At 44.7% G+C, this 14636-nt stretch overlaps 1 protein-coding gene across 2 annotated transcripts in view; it reads left to right on the top strand.

The window, feature by feature from the left end:
* Lmcd1 (LIM and cysteine rich domains 1) overlaps positions 1-6575 on the top strand; it is a 68570-nt gene extending 61995 nt beyond the window's left edge. For both annotated transcript variants that reach the window (XM_004651482.3, XM_045133819.1), the window contains exons 5-6: positions 3196-3411; positions 5960-6575. In XM_004651482.3, coding sequence (XP_004651539.2) covers positions 3196-3411; positions 5960-6118 — 375 coding nt within the window. In that variant the 3' untranslated portion in view covers positions 6119-6575. The remainder of the gene's footprint in view (positions 1-3195; positions 3412-5959) is intronic.
* The last annotated feature ends 8061 nt before the right edge of the window (positions 6576-14636 follow it).

The raw sequence follows: 14636 nt of genomic DNA, 5'->3' as shown, positions 1-14636 counted from the left end.
CAGTGTGGCTCAGTCCTTAGAGACAGCTCTGTAGCTGCATAACCCTCGGCCTCTGTCCTGAACCTGCTGTGGCCTGAAACGCTTTGTACATTGCTACTTCTATTTCAGAAGGCTTCCAAATTCCACGAGTCCCCATTAAAAGTTGCAGAGCAAGTCGTCAGAGACACCATGTCTGTTTAACTCACAGACCAGTCCTGTGGGCAAGACTCTAAAGGGCAGTTTGTCTCTGTCCACCCGGCTTCACTTGGACCAGGGTCTGGAGTGACGGAAGCTTGTCTGCGCAAGGCACAAGAAGACGTGCGCAGCTGGAAGGCTCTGCCTAGAGCCTCCGCAACGCTGCCCCAGGCTCCTCTTCCGCATGACTGCCCGGGGCTGGGAGATTCAGGATGCTGCATCTCTTTTTTGTCCTCTCAGGGGTCTCAAGAGGTTTGTACTTAGAGTCCAGGGCAAAGCTGCATGGCTGGTCCTAAACTTATGATGGCTCCACCTAAGATTTTTCAGCTCTACAGTGGCACAAAAGTGGCATGCGTTTAGGGGAAGTTAAGGTTTGATGTTTTTCTGGGACGGCCATAGGAGTGCTTCACGTTCCTGAGCTCAGTCCATGGCCACTGGTCCTCATCACTTCGTGTCTGTAGTGAGGAAACGCCTCATGGCTGGAGTGTGACTGGGAGGCAAAGATATAGAAGGAGAGGAGGGCAGCCCGCAGACCCCGCTTAAGCCTACACCCAAATAACCAGCCTCCTCTCACCAGGCTCCACCTGCTCCACGTTCAGTGTCAGCAATGCCACAGGCTTGAAACAAAGCATTTGACACAGAGTTTGGAGGGCTATTCCAGTTCAAAATTATATCAGCTTCTTGACATATACCCCCTGTCATTACATGGTAAGACTGTAAATACTGGTGCTTATTGAGTTAAAATTATCATCTATAGACCAAGGTCAGCAAACAGCTTCTGTAGAGGGCCAGGTGGTAAAGAGTTCACCACTGTGAGCCAGCAGACAAGACTGATGACATCCTGTGGGCACTTTATATAACAAGATAGAAAACAAATTTCCATTTGTATTCATGAAATTCAAAATACAGCAATTAAATACAGTTTGTACAATACCTATGCCTGCTAATGAGAAAAACGTATTTCAGCGGATAAAATATTTACTGCACTGGAGAGCCCCAGGTGTTGCTAACACAGAGCTGTGACTGTGGAGGCCTGGTATGACTGAGCAAATCCCCACATCTGTCTGTGTATGGGCTGTGCTGTCTCTGGGATGGGAAACCGTGATTCTCCCCAGAATCAGGAAATAACTGTGAGATCTGTTTACTGATGTTTGTAATGAGTGCTCATACTGAGCCCAGTACAGGACACAGACACACCCTCAGGACATGATAGCCCTCATCCTGGGGCTTTGGAAGACAAAAATGGCTCATAAGATTTTATTCAATGAGCTTCTCAAAGTCTCATTCTTTTAAAAAAAGGCTGGGACTAGAGAATTGGCTTAGCAGTTAAGACACTTGCCTGCAAAGCCAAAGGACCCAAGTTCAATTCCCCAGGACCCAAGTAAACCAGATGCACAAGGTGACACATGAGTCTGGAATTTGTTTGCAGTGGCTGAAGACCCAGGCACACCCATCCTCCCCCACCCCCCCCCCCCATAAATAAAATTAAATTTAAGAAAAGGCAAGTTGAGCTGGAGAGATGGCTTAGCAGTTAAGGCATTTGACTGCAAAGGCTAAGGACCTCAGTTCAATTTCCCAGGACCCACATAAGCCAGATGCATAAGGTGGTGCATGTATCTGGAGTTTGTTTGCAATGGCTGGAGACCCTGGCGTGCCCATTCATTTCCTTCCTTTCTTTCTCTCTCTCTCTCTCTTCTCTCTCTCCCTCCCTCCCTCCCTCCCTTCCTCCCTCTCTCCCTTCCTCCCTGTGTCTTTCTCTCTCTCAAATAAATAAATAATAAAATATTTTTAAAGGCAAGTTATAAACATGGGTTGGGTAACAGATGGGTGGGTGGAAGGGATGGTTGGATGGCCAGACATCCTTTATGGAGTACAGAAACAATGTCACTCATTAGTTCTCAAAGTATTTTCTGGGGTTTGTGAGGTCAAGGTCATGCACAGGTTGTGAATACCACATGTAGCTACTTCCACCTAGAGAAGATAGAGGACTCTACTTGTAGAGCATGCAATGACTTCCTTCCATAGAAAACTGTACAAAGAGAGGAAAGAAAGAGTCACCCCACAGTGGAGAGGCCTGGGATCATAGCCTGGAGGTGAGCTACAAGGTCAGCAGTCACAGAGTGGAGGCATAGTGATGGCATGTGCCACAGGTAGCCTGGGGCCCTCCTTCCAGTGTAACCCCATGACGGTGACATCAGACAGAGTACAGCTGAGGAGTATCCCACCAAATGCCTGATCAGAACTCCCCCAGGTGGCTAAGATCCTACAAATAGGAATGGTCTGAGAAACTGTCACACACCCCACCCTACAAGAAGCCTGTGAATCCAGAGGACTGCATGTGAAGTCCTGGCTGGCTGGGTGGGGTGTGGGATTCAGGAAGAATGTTTTATGAAATCTAAGAATATCTGAATGAAGTTTGGACTTTTCTTAACACTGAGTTGCTATTGGTTCATTATGCCAAAATTATAATATTAATGGATGTTGTTAAGAACAGACAAAACAGTAAGGAGTATGTGGGAATTCTCTACTATTTTTACAATTTTTCTATAAATCTAAAACTATTCAAAATTTAAATGCTTATTAAAAACAATGGATGCAGAACAATAGATCTATTTAAGGGGGAAAATAGACCAAGGTTTTCACGTCCCCAAATATGAAAGGCTCCTATAATCTCAGGCTTCACACACCAACAGACTTGAGAAACTGCTATTGTTGGATTTTGATGACTTGTCAAAGAAGCATATGTAGGGCTTGGGAGGGGGCTCAGTGACTAAAAGGCACAATCAATATGAGAAATTACTGGTGTCAATAAACAACGTCATTTGGGCCTCACATGTAACCTCTTAGCCATACAATATAGTTATCCTGTTGTGTAAATGACAAAACTGAGGAACAGAGAGAGGTCTTTTAATTTGTCCAAAGTCACACAGGAAGCAGAGGCTAGAGCTAGGAGTCAAACCCACATCACATGCCCTTCTAACTACCCTGTGTCCCTGTGGTCATCTCCCCCAAACCTTCTAGGTCTGTGAGCTGTGCAAGGGAGTGGCCCCCGCTGACAGCCCTGTGGTGTACTCGGACAGGGCAGGTTACAGCAAGCAGTGGCACCCTGCCTGCTTCGTGTGTGTCAAGTGCTCTGAGCCACTGGTGGACCTCATCTACTTCTGGAAGGACGGGGCGCCCTGGTGCGGCCGCCACTACTGTGAGAGCGTGCGACCCCGGTGCTCCGGCTGTGATGAGGCAAGAACCAGGGGGTGGTGGGGAGAAGGGGCACACCTGTGTTGGGGAGGAACCCCGAGGAAAAGGGGTATGGTTTTGTTGATAGGCTGTTCCTCAGTTGAGGCAACTGAGCTAGGCTTCATTGCATACCCTTACCTTCATTTCTCATCTAAAAACTGACTGATACTTGTTCCTGTGCATCCCATGGGACACGTCAGACACAGCACCACACAGTCCCGTCTTCGGCACAAGGTCTCACTCAGTAGCAGCGGAGACAGACTGCACAAGTTTAGAACTGGAGTTGCATTCATGGGCCCTTATTAACGAATGCCTGTGCCTCAGTGGTACCACTTGCATAATGGGAATGAGACCAGAATACAGCCAGTGGCTTGGCATGAAGATAAGATAATGTGTGAAAACGCGTGGCACAGGGCCTGGCCTAGTGGTGATACACAGCAGCTGATGACGTCTTGCCATGAAACACTACTGCACAATACGGTATGGTACAGTTAGTATGGCACAATGTGATATATGATACACATGCTATAAATGACATTACAGATATATAGGATATGGTATGGTATGCTGTAAGATGTTATGAAAGGAAGCCAAGTCTCCAGTATGGGCATGGATGAGAGACTACAGTGTATAAATAAAAGAAATGTAAGTATATATAACATATAATATAATTATCAAGTATTACAGCACTAAGTGCTGTGTGCCTTTGAAGGCAGAACCACTCTTTATCTTTGGTGCATGTAAGGACAGAGAGGTCTTCTTCAGATTGGGCCCAAATCTCCAGCCTTCCTCCATGTGCATGCTGGTTTCCACAGTGAAGTTATGATCTTACAGTCCACTAGCTGCAGAACCATGTTATCAAGAACATTAAGAAGGGAAAGAGCCATGTGTGGTGCCTCTGGCATGCAATCCCAGTACTCATTAAGGGTGAGGCAGGAGGATTCCCAGTTAGAGGCAAGTCTGGGCTACTTTGTTGCCCTATTTCGGGGGCACAGGCCTGAATTTAGGAAAGACTAAGTACTGGGTGAACTGTTTCTAGGAGCAGAGCCTGAGAGATGAGAGAGCGAACTCTTGAACCCCTGTCCCAGGCCTGGGATAGCTGCCTCTAGCAGCAGCCTCGGGGAAAAGGAAACAGAAGAGAGGTTGTGTTTATGCCATTCGTAAACGTGCTGCATCTGCTGTCACCACGGCTCTGATGTCACTGCACCTGTGGCTTCCTGTGCATACAGGACCTCATTAGCACTTTCATTGAATGGCAATAAAATAAATTAGTAATACATGAACAAGCAGTACATGAGTAAAGGATAAGGAACTGTTGACCTTGGATAATCTGTAAGGATTTGTTAAAGGGAGGGGCTTAGAGGTCGGACCTACTGGACTCTGCTGATCCAGAACACACACACACATTCTGATCACAAAAGCAATCACACTAAGTTCACCTGGTGCCCTCCACAGTTGTAAGATTAACTTCAGAGCAAGTTACAAGTAATGAATTTAGCATCTTACAGCAATGGTAGCAGAAAACTTATCTGTGAGGTCCATAGGAAATATTCCCACAGTCCTTCCCCATAGTTCATTTCCATATTTCATTCTCATAGTTAATTCCCAAGGTTTATTCTTATAGATCATCCTTACACATTGTGAATTGGATATGGGATACAAGCTTTGTCTACATATTAACCCCCTATCTCAAAATAGCCAAAACAAACCAAACATAAAGGACCATGGGAGGCCAGTGCCACGGGTCATTGAGCAGAGTGCAGTGTGCTCGGTCACAGTGCTGCATCATGAAGTCTCACAGTACGTCAGGCATTTGCTCCACACTACAGCTGTATCTCACAAGGCTCCCGTAGAGCCAGACTAACTGGTGTCCAGTTTGCAATTAGGACAAGGATAGATGAGAAAGGTCAAGAGGTCCATGATAGTCGCATACTGCCGACCCTGTGTCAGTCAGTCTTCCTTTATTCCACATCATGTGGCTTATTTTTCAGTCTTAAAAGTCCAAGGGTACAAAGTCCTAGTGTCCCTGGCTTACAGATTTGAAAGTGGAGGCTCAGGAAGATAAAGCAATTGGGCAGTTCATGAAGCTGGCCTGTGCAAACTCTTCCCCCTCTTTCATTCCACTCCCAAGTCAGAAGACTTCCCTGCCTGAAGGTTACTCTTAAGGGTCAATTTATTCTGAGCCTAAGAGGACCCTGTGTTCTTCCCTTTGGAGATTTATACATTGGCTGCTTCTCTGTAATTAGCTGTTTTCAAAGATCACACTGGGTATGTGATCCCATCCCAGAACACAACTGGCTCTTATTTTTTCCCCAGGGGTTTCATAAATAGATAAATGAAACATGTCAGGAGTATTTTTTTCCCCCACTTGAGGAGCTAAGATGCAACCAAGACCCTTAGCAACAACTACACCGACTGCCTTAGATTAGGTCAGATTGCTACATGCAACCATTTAAAGGTCAGAACATGAAGAACATGGGATGAACTTGTCCTGTGTACTCTGCCTCTGCCCAGGGCCCAAACATGAGCCATGCATTTTTTCTGTTTACAGATCATATTCTCAGAGGACTACCAGCGTGTGGAAGACCTGGCCTGGCATCGGAAGCACTTTGTCTGTGAGGGCTGTGAACAGCTACTGAGTGGCAGGGCATACATTGTCACCAAGGGTCAGCTCCTGTGCCCTACTTGCAGCAAGTCCAAGCGCTCCTGAAGGGCTGTCAGCCACAGCCAGATCCCACCAGGACATTGAAGCCATCCTATGGGGCGGTTGCAACAGCACGCAGGCAGCATATACATTGTTCTTTCCAGTGAGACTATATATATTATTCATTCTAGGTTGAGTGACAGTAGACCCTCGAGGGTCAGTAGTTCCAAAATCCAGAAGTGTTCTAAGGAGTCTTAGAACGGATTTATTTGTTGTCATGATTTCCTGGCTGCAATCAACTAAAGACACATTGACATCCTGCTCTAAGGAAGAATTTCCCAGAACGCAATTCTGAGTGATCTAATCATGTAGCTGTAGGATGTGCTTTTCTGTGGACATGGGGGGCAGGCCAGGGTCTCCATTGTCACTTGTTGCTTCTCATCAGGTGGGATTTGGATTTTAAATAAACAATATTTGGGCCATGATAAGCAAATTAATAAAGGTTTTATGAAGTTCACAGACACTTCTATCTAATTATTGATGCCAAGACATTAATTTGCAGTATCCACTCGACACTGTGACCCTGAAGACTGATGATGGCCATGAATGCCAACGAGCTGCTCCATCAACGTGTCTCATCAGACCTCCACTGAGAAGCAGCTTTCTGGCCCCGCTGTGCATGCTCCCAGGTCCCTGGTGGAAACACGTTCATGCTTCCTGCTGCCCCAAAAGGTGGCCTCTTGGGAGCTGATGAGAACCCAATCCAGTCGCCCTTAGAGACCAGGCAGGTCATGAGTAAAGCTGTGTGGGGTGACACCAGGCAGTGTGGGGAAGCTGCCTAGGCCACCCACCCTCAGCCAGGGGTGCCACTTGGGGCATATGCCCAGTATGAGCAGACCTGTAAAACAATGGGGTGTTACGAAAAAGCTTTAAATTTTCACATGTTGCCAACTGAACATTTAGTAAGCTAAGTACAATAATTCTTTGGGTAGGATTGGTTTTTTGTTGTATTTTAGAATTTATTATTTACTTATTGATAATTTCATATGTATTTAGATCATCTTCATCTCACATTATCTTTTTCCCCTCCCAACCCCACTGAACCCAACTATTTTTTTTCTTTACTACCCATTTATCTATGGATTCTAACCTGAAACACCTCGAGTTGCTGGCATACCTGACAGGCAACTGGAGGGCCAGGTCATAGAGAGGTGAGGGTCGGGAGGAGGGACATGGGGGCTTGGGGAAAAATAAACCCAAAACTAAGCCCAAAATAAACTGGTGCCATAGAAATATTTCTCTTTGATAGAAGACTGAAATATATAACCATCACCAGGAGTATGGGGACATCTTCTGGTAAAAAGGGCCCTGGAGAAGGTGGGATAAAGCCTAACCTTAAAATACTTGGCTCTGTCCCATAACCCCCACTACCAACCAGAAACAAGTTGCTACCCACATTGACCTGTTGATTAAACAGACCTGCAAGTTCCCCAAAACAAGACAGGCTTCTATAAAAAGTAAGACACTATTGCTGAAGGCATCACATGCTGCGATGTATAACACTGAGTGACCCTGCTGGAACCCGGAAGAGAGCCAGTTCCCAGATGGTTAGCCCATTTAGTGCTGGAAAGTGCTACATGAGCTTCTGAGGGAAAGTGGCCAACAACGTTGTGATCAAGTAGGGGTCACAGTTACTCAAAAGCAACCAGCCTGACAACATGTACACACATGTACAATGGTGGCACACAGCTTTGGTGGGTAACCATTAGCTTTCTGATTGGCTAAGAGATCTGCTCAGTGGAAAGGAACCCATGGCTGGAACTGGGAACCAGGTCAGAATCCCTTGGAGATCAAGATCTCCAATGACAAGCTCCCACTAGTCTTAGCCCAAAAAAGGAGCTACAACCATCAAAACCTCTCTAAATTAACAATGCTTATTCCATTTAACTATGCTGACTTCATTCTCCATTGGAGAATCTGTTTTTTGTTTTTTTTTTTGTTTTTTTTCAGAAGGTAGTGAGACCTGAGAAGATAAACCACCCCTCGCATTTCACCAAAGCCCAGGTGAAACCACAGAGGAATTGGAGAGATGAGCAAGAGTGATACTTCCATGGTGAACCTGACAAACAGTGCCAGGGTGAAGGAGACAGATGCTGAGGGTACTCAACAGCTACCAAAGCAGAGATCCAGAGGCTCCTAAGAGCTCATCACTGAAGTAGACTTAAAACACTAACCATGGTTCAGGGAATTTTCCATTAGAGGGGGCAGAAATATTGTAAGAGCCACAGGTGGAGAAGGCATACCCAGAGGCATCCCACCCCAGTGATTGACTTCTGTTCTCACAACACATAACCCATAACTCCATGGGGAATCCAGCAACCCTGCTGAGGTAGGCCTTCAGTGGATTGGGGACAGGGAGGAGGGAAATGATGGTACCAACACACGATGTGTCCATACGAAGTATATTCTTAAGAAAAAACAAGAGGGCTAGAAAGGTGGCTTCGCTACTAAGGTGCTTGCCTGCAAAGCCTAAGGGCTGAGGTTTGACACCCAGAACCCACATGAGCCAGATGCACAAGGCGATGTATGTGCACAAGATGTGCACACATCTGGAGTTCGATTGTGGTGGTTAGAGCCCCTAGTTTACGGTTTCTTTCTTCTCTCTCTCTCTCTTTCTTTCTCTCTCTCTCTCTCTCTCTCTCTCTCTCTCTCTCTCTCTCTCTCTCTCTCATAAAAAGGGAAAAATTTTAAGAAAAGTAAAAGAGGTTCATAGGAAATTGGACCTAGTTGAGTACATAGAAAGTGGTGACCCTTGACACTTGAACTAGCATGAGTAGGCTCTGAGTTGGCCAAAAAGGAAGAAATTACAGCTGAAGATGCATGCATAAATGGCATGTGCAAAGTCCCCAAGGTAGAAACCATATCTATTTATTAAACATTCACTTTCTGACACTGTAGATACAAGGATGAACATGGCCCTCAGCATGCAGAGATGAAAGCAGATTTGTGTGGCAAGAGCATGTTAGGGGATGAAGAAAATGGGCCTTGGGACAGCGTGGACAAGGCCGACCTGCTCCATCCTTGGGATCAACTGAAAAGATTATCTCTGTCCTAGGAACAATAGGGCGCCCTGAAACAGTTATAAGCAGAGGTTCACAAAAGTGTACAAAGAGATTACTGGACACATGTTCCTTTCTTTGTTGAAACCCCACTATGATAACTGATTGCCTCTAGCTACTGAGTGACTGACCAGTATATTCCTCCCCCAACTCCTCCTATCAGCAGCACTTGGCACTTGACCTTGCATTTGGGGCCCCTGGGCTCTCCACTAACCAGGGACTTGGTGATGGACTACTCAGTCCAAGCCTTTCCACTGTCTCACTCCCATAATCCCCGAGGTCACATTCTGCCTGGCTCATATCCTGGCAATGGTCCCTTAGTGAGTCTCTCTGGAAGAACCTCTGTGTCCCTACACACTGCTTTCAGACAAGCTGCTCAGACACCTCGGACCTTCCCATGCACTGGACTCAAGAACAGAGATTCCGGGTAGCACACCTGCAAGCTGAAACTTCTTTATCTTACAGTCAAGTTTCCTGTTTGTTTGGTTTTTTTCCGGTTAAGGAGTTGAGGTAGGAGTTTCACTCTAGCTCAGGCTGACCTGGAATTCACTCTGTATTCTCAGGGCAGCCTGGAGCTCTTGGTGATTCTCCTACCTCTGCCTCCCAAGTGCTGGGATTAAAGGTGTGTGCCACCACGCCCGGCTAAGTTTCCTGTTTTAACTACTGCCTCTTCCACGAGGCCCTGGAGCTGAGGGCCCCTGTCCCAGAGTCCCTTAGTATGTCCCAGTGTCACGTCTTGTGTGGTTTCATCCCTGAGTCAGCAGGGAGAGCAGCTGTCACCTCCATCACTCCTGTGATCTACACACCCCAGGTTGATGGTGATCCTGCACTTTTTTGTTGCACTATAATTATTTGTTTGTGAAAATCTCCACTTACAAACTTTTTTAAAGTTCTATTATTAATGAGCTAATAATCATTATGAATATTTATTGGGAACAATGTAATCTCTTAATATAGGTGGCAATACAGAATGAGCTATGACTTCTTCGGGATAATCTTTTCATCTTTGCTCCCCTCATCTTGTGCCCAAGGCCTGGAAAGCAAATGAAAGTATAAAAAGCCCAAAAATTTCAGGCATTTGCTAATGGCATGGTGTTCCCATCAGGGCAAGATGGAAGGAAGGAGGATTTCAGACACTGCTAGCTGCATGTGCCCATTTCCAGTCTGCACTACCTCCTCCTTCCTTCTGAAAAAGATCCACTTCCTGTGGTATGAACCTGCCTTCATAGCCTCCTTTTCCCCCAGAGAATTGTTCATACTAAGACCACCACCATGCCTGAACTTCCCCCACAGTTACAGGGATGGAACCCAGGCCCTTACACATGCCAGGCCATCACTCTGCTTGCTGAACCCCACCCCCAGCCCTCCCCGGACACATTTATATGAAATCTCAACCGACAAAGACATTCTCCTCCATAGCCACAAAGAGCCCTTAAAATCAGGAAATGAACAAGAAGACATGTCCATCTTATCACCTTAAAATCATCATCAATGTCACAATAACACTGTTATTGGTTTGAGGGATGGTCTCACTCCAGCTGACCTGGAAGGCACTCTGTAGCCCAGGCAGGACTTGAACTCAGTACAATCCACCTATCTCAGTCTCATGAGTGCTGGGATTACAGTCATGAGTCACCACACTCAGCTCACTATAACATCTTCTAAAGCAAAAAGACAGTCCAGGCCACGCATGGTCCCTTTAGTTACACTGCCTCTTTAATCTTATTCAGTGTGAAATGCTCCTTGTTTCCTTGATGTTTGTGACTTTAATGCCTTAGAAAACAAAAGGCCAGTTATGAAGTATAATGTCCACCACAGTGGATTGGTTAGATGTTTCCTAATAACCCCACTGGCTTGTAATTTGGAGAAGGAATTCAAAGAAGTACTGCTGTTTACCCCACATTTCTCAGACTAGTGCAGGTCCCTTCTCCCCATTTCTGTCAACATTAATTTGCATCATCTGGTTATTCTGCCAACCACCAGGTTTTACCACTATAAAGTGACTGTGGTGGCTTGAATCAGATGACCCCCACCGCCCCCTCATAAACTCATGTGTTCTGGATGTTTGGTCTCCAGCTGATGGCAAGTGAAGGAGAACCTTGCTGGAGGAGGTGTGTTGTTGGAGGTGGAGCTGGGAGTGTCATCACCACCTCCCCTTGCTAGTGTTCAGCTCACTCTCCTGCTGCTGTCATCCACATGACGTTAGCAAGGAAGTGATGTCCAGCCTCTATCTACTGTCTTTTTTCCTGGCCACAATGAAGCTTCCCCTTGAGACTGTAAGCCAAAATAAAAAACTTTCCTCCCATGAGAAGCTTTTGGTTGGGCACTTTGTCCCCACAACGAGAAAGGAACTGTCAGAGTTACCTTCGCTCCCTCTGCATCTAAGAAGCATTTTGTAAGAAGGAGCTTTAAGTCTGTTAATATTCTATTTCTCATCAAAATTTCACCCACAAGTGCTTAGTGCCCAATAATGTTAATTGGATGAATTATTGCTTTAATTGCTAAATGTTTATTTTGTACTTCAATCATTCTTTTAACATTTATTAATTAGCATCTTATTGTCAGGAAAAGCTCTGCCTCTTCCCCGCTTACTAATCCATTCATGTGTGTCAGGCTTGGAGTGGTAGATTTTTATTTTATTGAATTATTTATAATCCTCTGCTTCCCTTATTTATTGTTCACATGGTCCCAAACTTGGCCCCAAAAGGATTTTGTAGTTTTCTGGACTGCTCTTGTGTCAGGTCCCCATCCTTCTTTGAACACTTTATGCATTCAGGTGTGATAAAGTGCTCGGGGCCAACTGTTACTTTCCTCAGTGCAGTTTTGGAATCAGGAGATTTTCTAGAATTCTTTTTTCTAACACCAAGTAGTGCTGGGCTGGTACTCCTGATAATATCTCAGAAACTTGAGGTTACAAGTTGTTAGGGTTTGGAGGGGTTCCATGGTTTTCTGAGTGATCATCCCAAAAGGGTGGTCCCTCAAAAAGGCTTCTGAGGGCCTGGGGAAATGGCTCAGTGATTAAAGGCATTTGCTTACAAAGCCTGACAACCCAGGCACTTGACTGCACAGCAAGAGAACCTAGCATACCCCCTGGCACACACACATAAGTAAAGAGATATTTAAAACAAAATAAATAAAAGGCTTATGAGAGGAGAACTTGATCTCCTGGTGAGGACAGGGAAACTTTAGGAGGTGAAATTTGGCTAGGGGAAATAGACACTGGGGGTGAAACCCTGGGAATATAATTTCTTTGACCTGTTTCTCTCTCTCTCTCTTCTTTCCCCTCTCCTTCCCTCTCTCTGTCATTCCCTCTCTTGCTCTCTGTCTTTTCTGTTTACCATGAAGTAAACAGCATCTTCCTCATCCTTACATCCCCACCATGATGTTTTCCCACACCATAAGCTCAGAATCAACACAGCCAAAGACTATGGACAGATATTCTGAAACCATAAGCCAAAATAAATCTTCCTTTAAGTTGTTCTCTAGGCCCACAGAAGTCACGAACATACAAATGCATCAAACCAAATGAGCTGAGGATGCTGGCCTGAGAGCTGAACACAGGAGAGCACTTGGAAAGTCATAGAAAGAGCAAACAAACCCCTGGACTTCTGGTTACACATGACAATTCTTTGTTCTTTACACAGGGATAAAGTTTCCTTGTTTAACATAATTCTTCATGAAGGTTTTTGTGACTGGAGATTTTTTACCCACCAAAACAATATGATTCCCAGCACACTTCACCTTGCAGTCTGCAGGATTACACATCTGAAGTGAATGTTTTCCAGGTTCATCTGAATTTTTTAAATGATAGATCAAAAACTATGTAGTTATGATGTTCAACATGAGATGTTGATGTAGTTATGAGTCATTGATTACAGACAAATATTTTGATACATGCATCATTAAATGCTTTCATCAAAGTAAGTACCTCATGAACTGGCTTAGCCACACACAGATGGTGTGGGTCCCTCACTTAGTGTGCCTACCTGATGCAAACCGAGATAGGTAAGCAGATGTCTGAGGGTGAAGCCAGTGCAATGTGACTACAACTTCATGGAAACCTTGTAATTCAAATAGGAGGAGTGTGAACTAATGATTAAAAGTGCAATATAGAAGATTAGGTGGCCCAGTAGTTAAGATGATGGACTTCCAAAACTATAGTATAGTAATATACATCAATGACATTTATTATCAACACCAAGTAGTAGATGCTTGTCACGTGAAACTTTTTCCCTGGGGAGACATGAACACATGTCTTTTCACCACAGGTCAGGCACAGATTACAGCCCTAAGCATAACTGCACTAAAACCAATGTTGGTGAACCAGTGAGTTTACTGGGGTTAGGGAATGTTTTCATTCAGAAACAATTGCTACATAACACTGGTCGGAGTCTGCCCTTCAACAATTGTTTACTGCTCATATGACCTTGGGAAGTGGTCCTGTGACCTTTATGTTTCAGCTTTCCCAGACTTGACCTCCTGACCCTTTTCCCTCCAGGAAGAAATGTTTCAACTTAAGGAACTTGCTATATAACAAACAATGATGTACAAAATTTAATGCTGTATAAAAGTATGTGCCATTCTTTTATAACTGGCAGTTCAGTATATATTTGATTCAATTTTAGTGTATAAAATAATAGGATTCATGACATTTCACATCCGTAGTAGAAGTTTTCACACCAGGATCACCACCAACACCTAAGCACTACATTGTGACATTGTAATGTTGTGATGGTGTCACTATGGAAGAGAAATGTACTAGCTCCATTATAAATCTCAAGGGAACATCATCATGTATATAAATATGGCCTCTTATTGCCCATAATCTTATTCCATGGTACATGACCATGTGTACATACCTTTGGAATAGATATAGCAAGCTGGTCAATGAATCCATTACCTCATATACCATTTCTTTGTGGTAAAAGCAGTACGTGTTTATGTTTGTGTGTGTTCATATGCATGTAGGTGCACGTGTTGTATTGTGTGAGTGCAAGACCAGACATTGAAGGCGGGGTCTTTCTTAAATGCTGTCTATCTGATTCTTTGAGACAGGGTCTCTCATTGAACCTGGAATTCACCAATTTGCCTAGAATACCTCACAATGCATCCTAAAGATTTCCTTTTCTCCACCAACTCAGCACTACTATTATAGGCACTCATCAACATACCCAGTGTTTTACACATGTGCTAGGGCCTCAAATTCGGGTCCTTATGCTTGTGTGGCAAGCACTTTAACCACTGGGCAGTCTCCCCAGTAAGAACATGCAAATTCATTGTCTTTCTTATTTTCCATCCAGTCCATCCCGTAGACAATCAAGTGATGGTGCAATTGAGAGTTTGACTCACTGGGTTATCTCACTTTGGCTCCAAGTCTGGATTCCAGTATATAAGAAATTTCCATGAAACATGAGACCATACAGTGGCATGCAGGGTGTATTCATAGCTTCCTTTACCTCTGACAA

The sequence above is a fragment of the Jaculus jaculus genome, chromosome 14 (assembly GCF_020740685.1).
Source record: "Jaculus jaculus isolate mJacJac1 chromosome 14, mJacJac1.mat.Y.cur, whole genome shotgun sequence".
NCBI classification, from domain to species: domain Eukaryota; kingdom Metazoa; phylum Chordata; class Mammalia; order Rodentia; family Dipodidae; genus Jaculus; species Jaculus jaculus.
Note: the sequence above shows the minus strand (reverse complement) of the source record. Positions and strands in the feature narration are given on the sequence as shown.